General features: G+C 38.7%; 1 protein-coding gene across 5 annotated transcripts in view; it reads left to right on the top strand.

Moving 5' to 3' along the window:
- SLC12A1 (solute carrier family 12 member 1) overlaps window positions 1–18239 on the top strand; it is a 53367-nt gene extending 35128 nt beyond the window's left edge. For 4 of the 5 annotated variants that reach the window (XM_030496642.1, XM_030496641.1, XM_030496638.1 and 1 more), the window contains 12 exons: window positions 171–270; window positions 357–468; window positions 1926–2066; window positions 3961–4067; window positions 4924–5006; window positions 7404–7547; window positions 9489–9620; window positions 9847–9958; window positions 12340–12426; window positions 14347–14482; window positions 16798–16865; window positions 17891–18239. In XM_030496642.1, coding sequence (XP_030352502.1) covers window positions 171–270; window positions 357–468; window positions 1926–2066; window positions 3961–4067; window positions 4924–5006; window positions 7404–7547; window positions 9489–9620; window positions 9847–9958; window positions 12340–12426; window positions 14347–14482; window positions 16798–16865; window positions 17891–18026 — 1358 coding nt within the window. In that variant the 3' untranslated portion in view covers window positions 18027–18239. The remainder of the gene's footprint in view (window positions 1–170; window positions 271–356; window positions 469–1925; window positions 2067–3960; window positions 4068–4923; window positions 5007–7403; window positions 7548–9488; window positions 9621–9846; window positions 9959–12339; window positions 12427–14346; window positions 14483–16797; window positions 16866–17890) is intronic. The other variant, XR_003993020.1, reaches the window with a different exon arrangement.
- The last annotated feature ends 666 nt before the right edge of the window (window positions 18240–18905 follow it).

Below are 18905 nucleotides of genomic sequence, written 5' to 3'. Positions count from 1 at the left end.
CAAGCAAAGCCTATTCTATTATGAAGCACAAAATGATAGCTCTGTATCTATGAAGCATAAGAGAACATACCCTCCCATGCTTTGGCTCACAGGTAACATGATTGCTGATCTTTGCAATAGAACATAGTGAAAAAGCCCATGGTTTAATATGTGTTCTTTATTATATGCAGATGTAAACTGGGGCTCTTCTACACAGGCTCTTTACTATGTTAATGCCTTAGACAGCGCTCTGGCATTAACTACAGTGGAAGACCATGTGAAAAACTTCAGGTAAGATTTCCAATGAACAGCAGAATGGCTTATTCTGAATGAGTACATCACCCAAGTAAATACAACCTCTTTTTCCCTCCTAACAGACCCCAGTGCATAGCACTAACAGGAGCTCCTATGATCAGGCCTGCTCTGCTAGACATCACACATACTTTCACAAAGAACAACGGGCTGTGCATCTGCTGTGAAGTGTACACGGTAAGGTCAACTCATACAAATCTGAAAACCCAGCACCAGTGCAGATCTCCATTACACATTTCACTCTCACTCGGCACACAGTGTTCTCACTGGTGCTAACGGGCATCCGTGCAGACCAGGAAAGAGATTCACACTAAGAATGAATTTTGTCATAAGCCTTGACAAGAAAGCCATCAGCTGGTACAAAGCCTGCTGGCAAATGCCTCATTGAGAGGTATTTCAGAGTTCATAGTAGATGGACCAAAAATGGTTTGAAAAAAAATAAAGCATTATAAGGAAAGATTGGTTTGGGTTTTTTTAAACGGGCGCAGCAAAAAAACCCAACCCAGACCAACAAAAACAACTACAAAAATTAACAGAAAAACCCCAAAACACAAAAACAACTTGAAGGATTATAGTGCAAGAGTCTAATTACCCAAGCTCTTATTTTCAGCTTTGTCACTGATTTGCAGCCTTGGGGTTTAGAAAGTATAGGATCATAGCATGGTTTGGGTTGGAAGGGACTTTAAAGCTCATCCAGTTCCAAACCCCCTGCCATGGGCAGGGACACCTTCCACTAGAGCAGGTTGCTCCAAGTCCCGTCCAACCTGGCCTTGAACACTGCCAGGGATGGGGCAGCCACAGTGTCCCTGGGCAACCTGTGTCAGTGTCTCACTATCCTCACAGCAGAGAATTTCTCCCTAATAGCTAATCTAAATCTCCCTCTTTTAGTTAAAAGCCACCACCCCTTGTCTTATCCCTACATGCCCTTGTAAAAAGTCCCTCTCCAGATTTCTTGTAGCACCCTTAAGGTATTTGAAAGGCCACAATAAGTCTCCCTGGAGCCTTTTCCAGGCTGAACAACCCCAGCTCCCTCAGCCTGTGTTCATAGGAGAGGTGCTCCAAACCTCTGATCATATTTATAGCCCTTCTCTGGACTCACTCCAACAGGTCCACATCCTTATCCTGGAGGCCCCAGAGCTGAATGCATTGGATTTTTGTCTCATTAAATTATCAGATGATCACTGGAAGAACCTGGTGACAAAAGCATTTGCATGTTTAATTGTACAGCAACAACCCTTTTCTCTTACTATTAGTAGAGAGGAGTATAACCATGTATATTTAGATCTGTTGAGACTTGTTTACGTAGTCAAGTCAGGGAAGGACCTTATTCACATCAGGATGCTTCATTGTACCTTCGATATTTTTCTAAGATGTTACAATCTGTAATAGTCCTTCTTTCTGTCAAAATCACTATATTTAAGTAGCATTAGCAGCCCCAGTCCTCTTGAACAGAATGTGAATTATGGTAGCTGCACAGTTCTTTTCAAAGGGCTGAATCTCTGTGGACCCTTTTTGGAAATGTATTTTTCTGACTCTCTCCATTTGCTCCCGCAGCAGACTAGGTAACTCCTTCAAAATCACTGTGTGATGTATAATACAAAGCCTTCTTAATAGTATTTTATTGTATCATGCAGGGACCACGCAAGCTGTGTGTTAAGGAGATGAACAGTGGCATGGCAAAAAAGCAGGCTTGGCTCACAAAGAACAAAAGAAAAGCCTTTTATACAGCAGTGGCAGCTGACAGCTTCAGAGATGGAGTCAAAAGTCTACTTCAAGTAAGCTTTTTGTTTACAGAACACATAGATGAGTGTTACATCAAAGCATCCCTTTATGTAAAGCATTACTGTTTACTTGTTAAGAAGCCCTGTGTGCATGTGAATAATGTTATAAACAGAGAGGGCATTCTGGGGTACATGTATATTGTATTACAGGTTATTTCATCAAGACGTCTTGTTCAAGGCTATGGAAGCATGAGACAAGGCAGACTGATTCTCTCCTAAATGAACAAAACACTATTATAAAAAAAAAAAAAAAAGAGGCAGCTACAGGGCAACATATGAACGTCTATGCAGCCAACACTTGATACACTTCAAATCAATTCTATTGTTTGGTATTATGCACCATATTAAATGTCTGAGAATATTTTTGCATTAATTGAGAACTGAAAATATGTACTATACATTTTCTGCAAACAGAGAAAAGGCCATCTAAATAAAAGACTCTGCAATCTTTTTCTATTAGTTTAAGAACACAGCAGATCATTTCCAACGGTCCATTTAAAATGGCCTTAATAAAGGCACAGAGGCACTGTTTTCATATTTCCCATCTCCCTCTCTCACATATATGAATATTTAAATATACAGGTACTGAGGCAAAATGTAGAGAAAATCCCCATCCTTTGCACAAAATACACTGCTGAAAAGACATCAGTGCAAACTGAGACAGTAGGGAATTGACTAAAACACTCTGGGCAACAGTCGCCCACTGGTAGCCTACCAGGGCTCTTTGTACACTTGCTGAATGAACAGTACAATTGAGCAAGATGCAATATTACTAATAAAGATCCCTTTGTTCTATCAAAGCCTCACAAGGACACTTCATCTTGGGTTTATACATTCTCTCAGTAGGAGATCCCTCTGATGTTTTTGAGAACTGTTACAGTCTGATGATCTCTTCCTTTCCATTACTACTTGAACACTATTGCTGAAGTGAACTACTGGACCACAGATAATTCCCTTCCAGCAACAGAGGATAGCCACATCATGATTATTGTAACTTAAGGACATCTGCACTGCTCTGCCAACCAATTATTCATTTCAATGTAAATAGTGCAGATGTACCAGTGCTACTCAAAAAAACCCCAAAACCCACCAAGGTTCCAACAGTTTTTACCTATTTTCTTTTTGCTAGTAGTAAAAATTGTCAAGTTTAGCAACTTGACAAGCTGGTGTATTCGTGGGTCTTCTCCTGAAGGTTCCCAATAGGTTGAGTATTTAGATTTCTGTAAAAGTTAGGTTAGCTGAATCTAGATCTAACAACCCTTACCTGTTCAGGTTTTAGCATCCAGGCCCACTTTTGGAGGCAATCTAATGTCTTGACAAACCATTTGTTCTTCCTGTTTATAAACTTTATCTATAGAGCATGCTCAGCTGATTTTAGATAATCTTTTGGAAAGAATACAGCAAACAGAACAGCAACAGTTCCTAAGTTCAAGGCAAAAAAAGAAAAAAATTATATGTTTAAAAGGATATGCCTTCTCTGCATATCTGAAGTGTTTTAAGAGACTTCAGACCCAGTTCATCTATTGAGTCTTCCAAATCTGATAAAAGCTTTATGCTATTATGTTAGAATGAGCATACAAACAGTGCTTGAACTCTCTCTAGATTCCAAGTTATTGAACCATTTTAATGAGAGCATGTCAGAAGAAATGCAAATGAATGCTAATTTAGCAAAACTACATTTCTGTCATCTAAAATCATTTATAGTTGGAATGATTTAGAGCTAATCTTTCTGCTTTCTGCATGGGTATGAGCATGAAGGACATTCATGAAATGCAATCTAGTTGTAAGTGTCTCCAGAACATTGCTTCAGTTATCTTTTGCCATTACTTTTCATTTACAGTAAAACCATGTGTGTATACCTTCTCAAGCAGTGTTTTAATATTGTTAGGCCTCAGGGCTGGGTAGAATGAAACCAAATACCTTGGTGATTGGATTTAAGAAGGACTGGAGAAATGCCACTGCTACAGAAGTTGAAAACTATGTGGGTGTTATACAGTAAGTCCCTTTTTTACTCCTCTTAGACTAGATTAATATAGCATTTACATACAGAATTTGATGTGTAGAAACAATGTAAGCAAATACCTACAAATCTGGGTTCACATGTTAGCTCTGTAACAGAGGTTTCTGCCCATTAAAAAAAGCTCCTTGGCTTCACACACCAGCAAGACCTGCTTAGCAAACACCTGGCCCTGTCAGAGATGATGTGGCTTGACAATGCTACATAAAGAAGCTGCACTGCTGTCTGCAGTGCTCTTGCAGAACTGCATTTTCTCATTTTTAGTCAGCAGGAGCTCAAAGAAAAACAACCCATAATGTACATACATTCTCTTAGGGAATAGGAGAACATCCTGGAATTCTTCTTTTAAGCCTAGGAGACAGAGGAAGAGCCTTGCTTCAAATCTCCTGTGTGCCTAAGGCTCAGCAGGCTCTGTGGGTTGGGATTTAGCTGGGAAACAGTCATTTAGAAATAGGCTTCTCATAGATTCTTCCTCAAAATTCATGTGTAAAGCTGAATCAAGTGAAAGAATAACTAAACCCAGCCCAGCTTTATTATCTCCTCAGAGAAAGGAGAAAAAAATTACCCACTGGCAACCTATTTCCTAAAAAGCATTGTCAGAAAGACCCATTTCAGCAATAGCCTACCTGTTCCCATGCCCGGTGATACCCTTCTTTTAAGTAAGGGAAGAACGTTGATAGCACTTAAGCTTAGGCAGTTCCTTCTACAATTTTACCTAGAGCAGCCTAATACATGGCAGTAACACGTCCCTGTGACTGATCTGCTCAAAGTAGCTTTCCTCACTGACATGCATAATGCTAAAGAATATTTATTCTTCTTTTCCTCCCTTTTCAGTGATGCCTTTGATTTTGAGCTTGGAATGATTATCGTCAGAATTAGCCAAGGATTTGATATATCTCAGGTCCTCCAGGTTCAAGGTATGTGGTGACTCAGCAGCTGACTATCTATGCTGGTTACATGCTTAGCATAAGACGGAATCTGACTGAAACTCTTCAGAGTCACTGCCTGGTTTCTAGACTAGTTCCTACATCCATAACTTCTACAGATGCTGCTTCTGCAGTTTCAATCCTGCCCAAAATCCTTGCTGAATCACTGGCAGTGACAGAAGGTGGCCAAGCCTCACACATTAAGGGGCTCTGCATACTAGGGAACTCAATTCCCAAAGCACTTCCAGCACAGGCAGAGACTAAAGTGGTAAAATCATGCTGTGCCACAGCAACCAGTCACTCTGGCATGTTTCCTTCCTGCTCTTGGCACATCCTCCTCCCTCTGCCTACCTGTGATCTCTGGGACTGGTGAGAATCAGGAAGCTGCACATTTGGTGCACCTCCTCTGTGGAACACTGAGACCCAGAAAGTTCTCACCCATGCAAAAATTTGGAATCCACACAAAACATCAGTTCTATTTTTCACCTTTTTGTTCATTCTTCCTTAGGTTAGTGGTGAGTATCTGATGGGGAAAGGGAAAACCTCCCACCATATCACAGCCAGTCAGGGAGACATGCCATCTGGGTGGATGCAGACAGAGCATCCAGGAAGCTGCACCTAAATGAAGGGCTTCCAAGAGTGATATACAATGGTGGCCTTCGATATTCTTTTTCAGGACAGAGAGTTACTGTTACTGGTAACTGGGTCCTCAGGGTACCTGACTATGGAGCATGACTCCATAGAAAAAACGCATCAGAACAATTCTCTAGGTTTTCAGTACAATAATTTTCCCACTTCTCACAAGTTTGTCCACTTGAGCAGACAGATACAGCCTAAGCCGGCACATTATTCCTAGCATCCCCTGTCCTCCACAGCAGATAAATGTTTTGTGTTATAAATGAATTAGATAAAATCTGCAGACGAGGAACACGGGCGGGCATGAAAAGACTGGCGACTCTTTGCTGCCGCCTGCTGCAAACCTGCCTCCAGCTTATCCCAGAGACGCAGACCACGCTCAGACCTGCTGGGGAGAACACGCAGAAAGGACATAAGTGCCTTTGCTAATTATAACCAAAACTAACTCCCCATTAAAGAGGACAGATTCCAGGATGAAGCGACTCTCAAAAGCAAATCACCTTTCAGAATTAAAAGGCGCCAGAGGCTCCTTTAAGAAACAAGGGTAGATGAATATTCACCCAGCAGACTGGCAGCTTAAGAAAAAATTCCAAACTAACCATGCTTTTTTTCTCTCCTCCCTGTTGATACCTGAAAGAAATCTGCCTGTCTCTTCGCTTAATGTCAGAAACTGACTGCTCAGAAGACACAGACATCAGATTACCAACTTTGCATTCTTACAAATTAACAAAAGTTCTCCAATCATTAAGATAAAAGGAATTAGAATAAGGAACATGGGGAGCAGGTAGTGTTAGAGTATTCTGTTTCCTAGAGAAACTGAAATTTTAGTTTTGAGTAACCATCATCATGTCTAATAATCAGAAGCACATGGCTGTCACGGATACTAAAGTAAAAGAAATTAGATTCTTATCTGTTGGCAAGAGCGCCAACAGAACTAACAGTGCCTAGTTAGTGAGGGCTTGGTTTTTTAAAACACAATGTCTCAAATGAACTAACCTCGCTCTTTGTTCATGTATTACTCGAATAGAAGTTTTCCTTATGAAAAAAAAGTTTTCTGCAGGCAAATGCCTGGATCATATTAATGTCTTACATGCATCTATTCCACAGTAACACACAATACTTTTTGCTCAACAGAAGTCGAATATTGCTAAGATTAAACTGTTCTTTTATATTACTGAATTTACAGAATTGGTTACATAAATGTTACCTCGTTGCAGCAAATGCCAAAAAACCCCTAAAACATTAGAAATATTTCAGCATAGACACTGATTGCATCTTCAGGATCCTTACACATTTCCGAGTCTCAAAGTTCAACAAAATGCAATACCTCAGCTTTCTCGCTTTAGGAAAACAGCTTTCCTAATGTGTTTTCACATTCTTAGGGAAAGAAACCAACCAACCAAATCCACAAACATGACTCAATAAATAGTAGCTGCCATAACTATAAACTACAGTAATATTGAATTTGATTTGGAAGACGAAATCTGAGAGCAGCTGAATAGCACTTTAGTACACAACACTGCTGTAGATGTGGGCACCCTAAGTTAGGGCTTCCAGAGATGAATTCAGCTTCCTCCTCCCTATTGCTTTGCAATGAGAAAGCATTTTAAAATAGTTTTTCCTCCCAGCAGCTTTATGTTATGTACAAAGTACCACAACAACAATTACACCACCACCATTATTTCCGTAAGTGATTTAATTTAAAATAGAAAATTATTTGTTACCAGTTCCCTTACTTTTCCCAATATACAGAGGAATTAGAGAAGCTGGAGCAGGAGAGATTGGCACTGGAAGCTACGATTAAAGAAAACGATTTTGAAGAAGGAAAAAGTGGCATCTGTGGATTCTTCAGGAAAGCCACGACACTCAATATCTCAAAACATGAAGCAAAAAAGGGTAAGTTTAAAAATTACAACCTCTCCCTCACCCTTCAGTGCATCAGATTGTCACCAATACACAAACTGGACTTTGACTCCAAGGCGAAAACTCCTGAGCAACACACAAGCCCCTAGAACAGGACCTACCCTGTGCAAACCTGAGTTGGTGGCCACAACCATGTAGAGCACAACAGAGTGAGAGTCCTCTGCTTGGTAGAACATGCTACCTCATACAAGACAACTGTATTTTTCCCCTCATTTGCTAGATGAGCTCAGCTTATGTTGAACTCTATTTGTCAAAAATAGCACATGGTTATTAAAGTTTGAGGAATACAGAACAGGTTGAGGTTTGTTTTGTTGGGGTTTTCTAATAGCAAGTTTTCAGTTTTTAAACAGAAGCTTTTTTTCCTCCTCTTTAAAGGAAACAGGAACATATGCACAATATTCAGGGAACAAGCAATCTCACCTTCCTCAACATACACACACACACACAAACCCAGTACGCAGCTGAAAAACAGGTAAAAATAGCACTACTGCTCTATATCCTAAGCATAATTCCCTAAAAATGCACAAATGAAGTGGTAAAAGTACAGAAAGTACATATACAGCATGCTGTGAAAAAACTAATTAACACATAACTTAAATGTATAGGTGAGGAAATCTAAATTACACTTCAGATACAGTAAAATGATACAGAAATACAGCCAGAATTAAAGGTCTCATTTCCCAGCTGCTGGGCTGCAATGATAATAACCTACCTGAAGCCATGCCTGCACGCAGGCAAGTATTTTCAGAATTTTCACCTGCAGAGACTATTACATCTGGCTGTGCACGCAACTCCCACGGGTATCAAGAAGATCTACAGACTGAAAACATAAAATGTCATTATTCTTTACTTGGCAGACTCCAGTTCATTTTGCAGGCTTCAGTAGAATATATTTTTATAACAATACTACAAGAATGTGCACCCCTGTTTCAACTACCCTTTTCGATTTAGTTCAGAAAGGCATAAAGAAAACACATATTACATACTGTGGCTCTATATGAGATAGATGATGTTAATAAATATCCCTGTCTCTCCATTTTACTTATACGTTCATCTTCCCCAGAGTTGTTGCATCTTCTAGCCCAGATGCGAGAACTGTAGAGGAAAACCAGTAACTGCTTTAGAACTATCTTGTCCATACTCTAGAAATACAGGAAACCGAAACAAAGTATTTTCAGAACCTAGCAGATCAGAGTAAAACCTCTAAGGAAGCCTGTCTGCTGCATTTGAAATACTGCTCTGACACCGTCTCTTTGAAACCATTGAAAGAGAAGCAGTAATAAAGCCACAGGTTTCAAAAGATGGAATGAGAGAAGATATTATTAGCACGTAGGCAAAACTGTATCTTTTAAAGCCCGCCAAGCAAACAGCAAGAATCAAAGTTTATTTTCAATTAACAACAATCCTCTCAAGCACAGGGAAGTTGCCACATATACTTATGTTTTCTGCCTTTCAGTCTTAGCCTCACCTGTGCTCTCGCTGTACTCCATCAGCTTTTTTTCTCCACCATTATTGTGCATTTCAGGGAGCTCTGTATTTTAGAACAGACAGCTGAGTTTGTAAGTGATGCAAAATGATGTCATTTCCTTCTAAAAATCTCTGACATTTCCCAGTCGTCTTTTAAGGCCCCAGTGAATTGTAGGTCAACTAAAAAGATCCAGAAAACAAATAATCAGGTAACCCTTCTCAAGATGTGTAATACGTTCTCACTAGACTATAACAAGCTTTGGTTTCTGTGTGTATTGGTGTATTAGAAGTCCACAGCATTTGCGCTGTGATTTTTTTCAGATTTAAAGTATAGAAATTCTCAGAAACAGTTCATTTTCCTACAGCTTTCTCTCCACTTGGCTCCCTAAAATTAGTTGTTGCCTCACTTGTCAGAAATCCTTCCACGTATTTTTTTTCTCATTACAGACAGCACCATTAACACAATACAGTCAATGCATGTGGGTGAATTCAATCAGAAGCTGCTAGAAGCCAGCACTCAATTTAAAAAGAAGCAAGGAAAAGGTTCAATTGACATTTGGTGGCTGTTCGATGATGGAGGTAAGGAACTGGAGTAAGAACTGCAGGGAGAGAGATTCCTGTTACCAAATATAAAAACAGACTTGGCAACTTGCACAAAACTGTTTTCTTGTAAGATTACACAGTCAGTTTTCTGCCTTAAATGTTTTATGAATAGCTTATGTCCAACACTGCCAAAGCGAAGGATGGAATTTTTACCACACAATGCACTAATATGATCTTCCTGTAATTTCCTATGTTCTTCCAGGTCTAACAATCCTAATTCCTTACATTCTAACTATCAGGAAGAAGTGGAGAAATTGCAAACTAAGGATCTTCACTGGAGGAAAAGTCAATAGGATTGAAGAAGAAAAACTAGTGTAAATATAACTATATCTTACCATTTAAAGAGTTTGAATTGATGATGAATATAATGCATATACAGCAGGAAGCTGGGAATTTCTCAGAACAACTGGTTTGTTGTACTGTGCACAGCATGAAAAAAAACTATGTACTTGATAGAAAGGTACTGAGCTTATGGCACAGCCCTCAAGGCTCAGTGTAAATGCTAATTACCAAAGGAAACTCACATCCAGCAATTTTTCCCATTAATAGCTCATATTCCCTTCTCTAAAGCAGTGGTCTGCACTCTGTAATGAGAATATAATTAGTTTTATGGGATTTACATGAGATTGTCCAGTTATTAATAAGTGAAATTGCACATGAAGTTTCTCATATGCAAATACCATAGACATAGCTCACATAAATGTGATTAACCATGGTAAAATGTAAAGAAGTTAAGGAGCAAGTTAATGAACTTTAAGACCAAGTTGATTTGACTTAGCTTTTTAAAGAAAGCCTAGATTTCATCATCATCATTCATATCCAAGCAAATGAAAGGTACTAATATAAACTTATTTTCATTATCACTGTATGATGACCTTTCCTTCCAAAGCACTTTGCACACTAGAGGCACAGCCATTTCACCACTGGTGGAAGCAGGCCAGTTTGGGATGGAAGTCAGTAACTGCTTAACAAAGAGCAGCGGCACCATGTTGCGAGTTAAAACCCAACATATCCAACCAAAACTCCAGTGGAAAACAAGAGAGGTGGATGCAAGGACAGGAGTTAGAATTTAGCCAACATCACCAGGATTATGACACAGTACCTCAGAAAGATAGCTGCCACAGGGATGCTCCCTTAAGCTTTTGCTTTCACCTAAAGCAAACTTTACTCCACTGTTATTCTGCCAGTTGCAAGGACTACCCCAAAGTTAACATATTTCTGTAGAAGAGATTCACAAGTGTTTGTACAAACTATTCTTATCATTGGGTAAAAAAAGCCTTACAGCTGCTCAAGCAGCTGCAGGGAAGTGTTCTCTGCTCCCTGCCCACAGCCTGCCTATGCTTGACTGTTCAGGGCTGAACTGGCTCCTGGATCTAGGAACTCAAGTCACCAGAGTTTATCGAGAGGAATTAGGAGCTTTTGACATCCAATGGGATTTGTCAAAACATGACAGCTCTTCACGGCGGCAGTTCTGGCACCTGTATACACTGCTTGTCCTATAAAAGCCAGAGTGAACAGCACAGTCAGTACAGTTGCCAACAACATTGTTAGTCTCCAAAATACCCAAAGCGTATGCATTTCTACTAAATACTAGCTTTCCTCAACAGCATATGCTACCCACCACACACAGAAGCCTTCAAACAGACAAATCTGGAGGCCAGGTGACTATTCCATTCCATAGGTACATCTGACACAACAACATTCACGTATCATTTCATCCATTGTATTTCCAATTCAGAAATTAAATTTATCTGGACTCTAGCTAACATGGAATTTCCCAAATATTAAAACCTTTCCATAGAAGTTGAGACTGTTCTTTTTGGTGTTCAAAACAAAGATTGCCCCAAGGGACATCAAAATTTGTATAAGCAGTATGTTGTTCTTATATGAAAAACCAACAAGTAAATTCTCAGGTAATATAAGCTTATCATGGTTTGCTCCTAGGAACATTCTGACCTTTTCAAATTCCAAAGCTTACATGCAAAAGCAAACAAACAAACCCACAAGAAAAGCCTCCCCCCCCCAAAAAAAAGAAAGGGGAGAGGGGAATAGAAGTTCCCTACTGTGCTTCAACCAAAGGCAAAACTGACATAACTAAACCTCTCTACCCTCAGCACGAACACATAGAAAGCTATAAACTATTCCTCCTATCAATTGGGGTAGAAAAGCAAACTATTTTCTTTGATGACAATATGTAAAGACAAGATGTGAATAGATCTATTCAAATTCATAAATGAAAAAGAGTTAAGTATTGCACATCAACCTTCCAGACCCAATGTTCACCGACACATACCAGTGTTGTACACACTCCACGTATAGAATTCTGATAAGACAGCAACAGAAGCCCTCTGCAAGTGTTGGAGAATTCTGTCCTACCATATTTTTCCTTTTTAATTCAAGGCTTTGCAAATACTTGAAGCACCATTTTTTCTCAAAATGTAAACACCCTTCCCTCTGTCTATTTATTTCATTTTTTTGTGATTTTCATCGATTGCCAGTTAAATGAATTATACTACAGCAATCACATCAATCCAGCTCTGTAATTGGAAACTGAAACACTAAGGCATTTAAAATAATTTGTCATATAGTTACAGATAATGAGACAAATGCATTTGATATCTTAACTCATAAATGAGTGCTCTTTGATGCAAAGCACTCAAATACAGTGATAAAATGTTCTCTCTTTTGTTTTCAGGATGGCTTCACTTCTAAGCAAATTCAGAATAAAATTTGCTGATATTAACATCATTTGTGATATCAATATAAAGCCCAACAAAGAGAGGTAAGAAACATTACCCAAATCCATTATTAAGCAGCTGGCCTTCATCAGGAGCTTGTTTCTTTTATGTTGAGCATTTGAAAAAAAACCAAACCAATCCACAAAGAATAATACTGACAATTTATTACAATCATTTGCTAAGTACCTGGAGCAGGAGAAACAAAGAACCACAACCTAAAGGGTCAAAACTATAGGCAGCCTTTTTCTTTATGATTTAATGATAAGACTTAATTTTAATACAGGCTAATTAAACACCATACTTACAAGCCACTAAATTTAACAGGCATTTTATGGTGGCTTTTCGTATCTATTTAGGCTGCAACAGACTTCCCTTCATCATAGCAGTCACAGTTCTCTTGTAAACTCACCATCTCTGCCAACTCAGCCTTCTGGGTTTTACCATGAATTCATAAACTTAACATTTTTCTGGCCAAACATAAGCATGCTTCTCCTTTCCCCGTCAGGACAATATTATAATACTCCCCTATCACTGAAATATAATGAAGGTTCAATGTTTTGAAAAATTAACTTATCTACAGAATCAATGCTCTCAGACAGAGGTTAGGAAGTCAGCAAAACAGTGCTCAGGGAGCTTCACCTCCAACTGTATCAGCTAAATGAAAATATAAAATCTTTATGCCCTTGTTTTCTAAAACATATCATTATAGAAATCACCTATTTCTTCTTCGCAGCTTTATGCAGACAGATGCTTTATGCAGCTCTATGTAGACAAAACTAGGTGCTAGATACCTAAAGTCACTTATTAGTGCCCTCCATCTCTCAGTTAATATTTTTAAATATATAAAGAACTGTGCAGAATACTTCTCTTTTTCTAGTACTATGCAGTGATTTTACAGAAATAAAAGCTATCAAAAAGAATTTGTATCTGGCATTAACACAGAAACCAAACACATTTGCTGCATCAGCACTATCTGGACAGAGCAAGCAAATATCGTGCCAGACACTTGCTAGACCACTGTATCTCCCTCCCAGCTGGCATCCCGTTTATTTCACTGGTAATAAGGGGGATTATCACTATTTTACATACTGAAACAGATACTAAGGATGTTGACAAAGTCTCTGGCAACTTAGCAGCAGCAACATTAAATGCTGCATGTCACAGCCTATAACCCATCTCTTGACATCCTGGCCATACAGCCGAAGTCCAGCCTGTGCCCAGCCTCCTGTTTCAAATCACAGTGAGACCTGTCAGCATAAAATGCACATAGAAATATATTTACAGTAATATAAAAGAAACTCCCTGATGTCTCTGGGGGACAATATAAAGTTTCAACAAAGGGGCAAAAATGGAAGCACAGAAGGATGATAAGCTCCTCCAGATGATGACAGCCAAAAGCTTCAAGAAACAAATTGAAATTTAAAGAGAAAAAACTGTGGAAAAGTGTGGAAATTAATACAAATCTGAGCCTCCATATAGCAAAAAACCTACAGCATCTCCTTCAGCCTCTTGCCACAGGAGATTGATATCACCTGTTTCTCCATTTTGGTAAAATTATATCAGTCAGCTAATGCTAAAACAATAATAAAAGCTCCGTATTTATGAGGAGACCCACACTCATTGTTAACATTAGTACCAATATTCTGCAGTTTGGAGTTACTGTAGAACTCACTTCAGTATTTTTGCTATAATTTGAGGAGAATGCAGAAGAATCTCTGTAACTACAATAGGCTAAATGCAGTGTTTAATTAGCCTCAAAAAACCTTTTAATTATCCTCAAATAACCCAACATACTGAAGTGGCACAGATATAACTTGGGGCACAACGTAGCAAAGAATAGTTAAAAGATTCTGCACATTTTTCTGCTACAATTATTGTCAGCGAGGCCTGCCATACACAATGTCTGAAATAAGTTAGTGAGTTCATACCCTGCAGCAAGGCCTCCTTTGTAATTCCCGTTTCAGCTGGAAATTCTTTGAAGAGATGATTGAACCATATCGCCTCCATGAAAGCTGCAAAGATATAACAACTGCTGAGAAATTAAAGCGAGAGACTCCATGGAAAATTACAGATGCAGAGCTGGAAGCATTCAAGGAGAAGGTAAAGCCTTGCCTACCTTTTTACATCTGTACCTTTTCTTACACTCCAGATGTTTGAAGCGATTAGTAAGAAAACGTGAAATACCAAATACAGAATTAGAAACATGACATGTACAAACCTGTACTTGATATTTACAAATTGGATTTATATTGTAAACACCGCGGAGGTGTGTTATGATTGCATTATTCACCACTCTGTAAGACCTTGGCATATTTACACAGTATTTTCCAGACTGATGAGAAGCTCTGCCCACACCAGAGCCAGCCACACAAAAACCACCTCTGAACCAGAAGTCACACAATACTGTGCTGAGACTGAGCTAGTAACATATGCTGAGAGGTTTATTAAATGGCTTTACTGTTCTAGAGCTTGAACCTCTTAAAGAGTGCAGTTCCAAACATTCACCACTTTGGGACATTTAGAACTGAATCCAGACCCTACAACTGCCTCTAGGAATTTTTCCAAAGGCAAGATTTAGCATGGATTCTTACCTCAATGGCAGAGTGAAGACTAAACCTGCCCTCAATGCAGGAGCTCTCCCACAGGTCAGAGGCACTCCAAGGCTGATGCTGGCTGACCTTCTGGGTGAATTAGAGCCTGGGCTGCTCTTTTAATTTTGTTAGAACATGCCTTTTTAGTAATGAACTGCCAGGCTTCATCAGGCTGGTGCCAAAAGGATACTGCAAACTCTTCCACCTTTAAGAGACAAGTTCTCCTGTAACTCTCAGAGAATTAATCTAGCAGTTTTATTTCTGGTTCCTGTTGGATTAACCTGAGTGCACTGAGAGTTTAGTTATCTCCACTTTATGGTGCTCGTTAACTTCCTCAGTGGAGCAAGGATTGTGAGCCTGAGCTCAGAGCCGCTACAGGTCACAGCCTGACATATTAACATAAGCTGAAATCAATGGTGATTTAAGATAACACACTATACTACTGACTGCAGCAGCTGGGAAGCTGACTGACTGCTCCCTGTATTATCCTTTTCATAGATTTGATAACCAAAATAAAGCTATGGTAGTCTGCTGTGGGCAGAAAGCTTTTAAAGTACTCTCAGCATAAATCATCAAAACTTGGGAGTCAGAGCCCTTAGAACATCTCAGTATAAAAGGCATCAGGAATATAATCCCAGATAGACACACTTGAGTGCAGAACCAGTGAGGGTACAACAGGGAAAAAAAAATAAAAAATACATGATTAAGCCTGGTCTTGTCTGGGTCACTAAGGAACCGGGAAAATACCCACAGGTTGAAAACACTCAGCAACATGAAAATGCCAAATCTCTCTATAAAATTAGAACAGCAACAAAAAGTTCTGCTTACACACCTGGAAAGATATGCCCCTTATCTTCAGAAGTAAGACAGTTCTGGGAATTTCATGGGGGACATTAGAACACATTTAAAATTCAAGAGAGAAAACCCCTGCAGCACAGATAAAGGGTGATGTTATAGGATGACTCTCATGAGATAACTGGCTAAATTATGAAGTTTCTTACCTATATAACATATGTAAAAGAACAGCAAAATTTCTGTAAAGAAGGGAAATTTAAGTCTGAATAGAGAAAAGCCAGCTTTTTACCTTCCCCAGGGAAAGAGAGAATAATTTATAAGACCAGTTAAGATCCATCTATCTCCCATGCTGCAATCTCACTGTACACAGACTTGCCTTGGTCTCTTGCTCCTTATGACTTGTGTTAAGTTATAAAAACTCTTAGGACCTGAGCCTGACCATAAAGTAATCTTGGCTGAATGTCAGAGTAACAGCCATTTATATGATATGTAGAAGTCCATACAGATACACAATACGTAAAGCAGCTAAGTCTTATTCCAAACTCCTGGTCTTTTGTTTAAGAGGTGAATTTCTGGCAAGATGCTCATTTACACACTGACATTCAGCCCTGCGAGCACGGTGGCTGGACACTTAGAAAACAGATGAATTAATACATTAATTACTGTCAAACAATAGCACAAAAGACTCTCTGTCTAGTTCCTATATCCCATAGCCAAAGAAATACTTAAAAACTACATCTGAGCCAGCTCTGGTACGGCATCAGTACAAAAATAATTCCCATTCCCATGAAATCTTACACAGTGGTGAACAACTCGGCCCCACATAACTACACTAATCAAGAAGCATGGCTTAGCCTCATATTTCGACATCTCTATCACTCCGGACCACAGAGCAAACTTGGCTTTCAGTGATGACAAAGGCACAGCAGAAGGCAATGGGTAGTATAGAAGTGCATAAGCACCAGAACTGAGGATCACTGACCTAACCATTTTATTTTTCCTTCTTTTCCCCTGTTTTGTTTCAATCAGAGTTACCGCCAAGTCCGCCTGAATGAACTCTTACAAGAGCACTCAAGGGCAGCTAACCTCATCGTCCTGTGAGTTGCAAAATATTGGTTCTAGCTTAGAGAATAATCTAATGGGTAAATGGATTCTGGACTAGAGCAACAGAAACACTTGTGTTAATTTGAGGGCAAAGATAAGCTTTTAATTACGTTTTGAAGGATTTATATCTGGACTGAAAGTTCTCTGGTACTACACTGAATATAACTCTTTCCTTAGTAGATCTTCATATCTTAAAACAAATCTCTACTCATGATAACATGTCAAAAATGTAACACTCAACATGTAGATTTGGGTGAAGATTACATCTGCTTACTTACCTGCAGAAAACATATATTTTCCTTTCTCTTCCCCCAACTATTAACAACTCAAAGTTAGAGAAAGGATTCTTTTGGTTTGCACATAATAAATGGAGTTGTTGGCCAAGTTCTCCTCGGAACTTTGTAGAGCTGAACAAGGATGGTGCAACTACGTAACATTACAAAGAAAAGACAGAAGAGCCAGTTTCAGATTCAATATTTTGTCAGAGACATGTTTGGTTTTTTTTTTATACACAGTTTCAATAAATCAGTATTTGTGAGGCACAGATAAACCTCTTTAACTCTATTAATTCAGTCTCCAAAAAAGAGGTGATCAGGTAATGTTCACCATAAATTGACCCATACTTTAAAACTCCCATCTCACAGTAATTACTGATCAGAAAATAAGCTGATGGACTGCAAAGCTGTGCATGTACTGTATTTTTTCCTTTAAAATAAATCATATTATACATGAGTTTTATGACTGCAAAAATGCTTCTTTACCATTTTAGGGTTACAATCACAAGCAGTCCATGTACAGTACAACGAGCCATGTTAATGGCACTAACCAGGGGAACAAGAGTTTGCAGGATTAAGGCCTAATGGTAGCTTTGTGCTTTATAAAACAATCATGTAGCCTAATTATGAACATACAGAGCTGTAAATGAACAGCTGATTTTTTCTAGTTAATACTGAGTTAGATGCATGTTATCAGAGCTACCCCTGTCTTCATAATGTTATTTTTCTCTCTGTCTACACAGGAGCCTCCCAGTGGCAAGAAAAGGAGCAGTGTCTGATTACCTGTACATGGCTTGGCTAGAAATTCTCTCCAAGAACCTTCCTCCAGTCTTAATGGTCAGGGGCAACCACAAAAATGTACTGACTTTCTATTCTTAGAAAAACATCAGTGCCTAGAATATCCCTTGCTCGATTTTAACACCTACATTTTTAATAGCAGTGATTTATTAAAGACAGTTATCTAATACAGATCTAAAAATTAATTAATTGACAAAGTTTTTCAAAGATCCAAAGCAACACAGTGAAGAATTAGACCAAAAAAAAAAAAAAAAAAAAAAAAAGAGTAAATGGTCCCTGCTGATGTTACACCAATATAGGCAAAAAGGAGGAAAATACCTACATATATATACACATATATCTCACATGAGGCAGCAAATATTTTGAACACACAAAGAAGAAATTCCATTAATTTTGTAAGGTATTGAAAATGCTTTTGATATTTATCCTAGAAAGCCAAAATTCACTGCTACAATACAAAAAGCATTCAATCTATAAATAAATACTTCTTTCAAATTGCACTGTCATAGTTGCTAATAGATACACAGGAGGATTCCAGTGAAATGCACCAACTTGCGAGAGAGAAAAAGAACCTGCATCCATCAGGTCAAAGTCATAAACTGATACAATGCAAGTAGAATACCCATGATGCTGTTTAATTCTAATATTGCCAAATTAAGACCTATGCCTACAGCAGATGCTTTTACCTAAATTGTGATGCTAATTTATGTTAATTCAAATGCTTCTAATTAACTGACAAACACAAAAAGTTATATATATAAAAATATAGACTCTATATGACAAGACTTGATAATGAATTTTCAAGCTCTGACATGGAATGGAATGCATGATTGTAATAATTACATGTGGCAAGTAAATTTCACAAAGAAATTAGTGAATTACTAAATACTCTCAGGGTTTTTGCTATGAATGTTAGGGTTAATGCAATCTGACACTATACCTTGGAGTAATATGTACAGT

Source organism: Strigops habroptila, chromosome 9 (assembly GCF_004027225.2).
Source record: "Strigops habroptila isolate Jane chromosome 9, bStrHab1.2.pri, whole genome shotgun sequence".
Lineage (NCBI taxonomy): Eukaryota > Metazoa > Chordata > Aves > Psittaciformes > Psittacidae > Strigops > Strigops habroptila.
The sequence above is the reverse complement of the archived record's forward strand: the minus strand, read 5'-3'. Positions and strand labels throughout refer to the sequence as shown.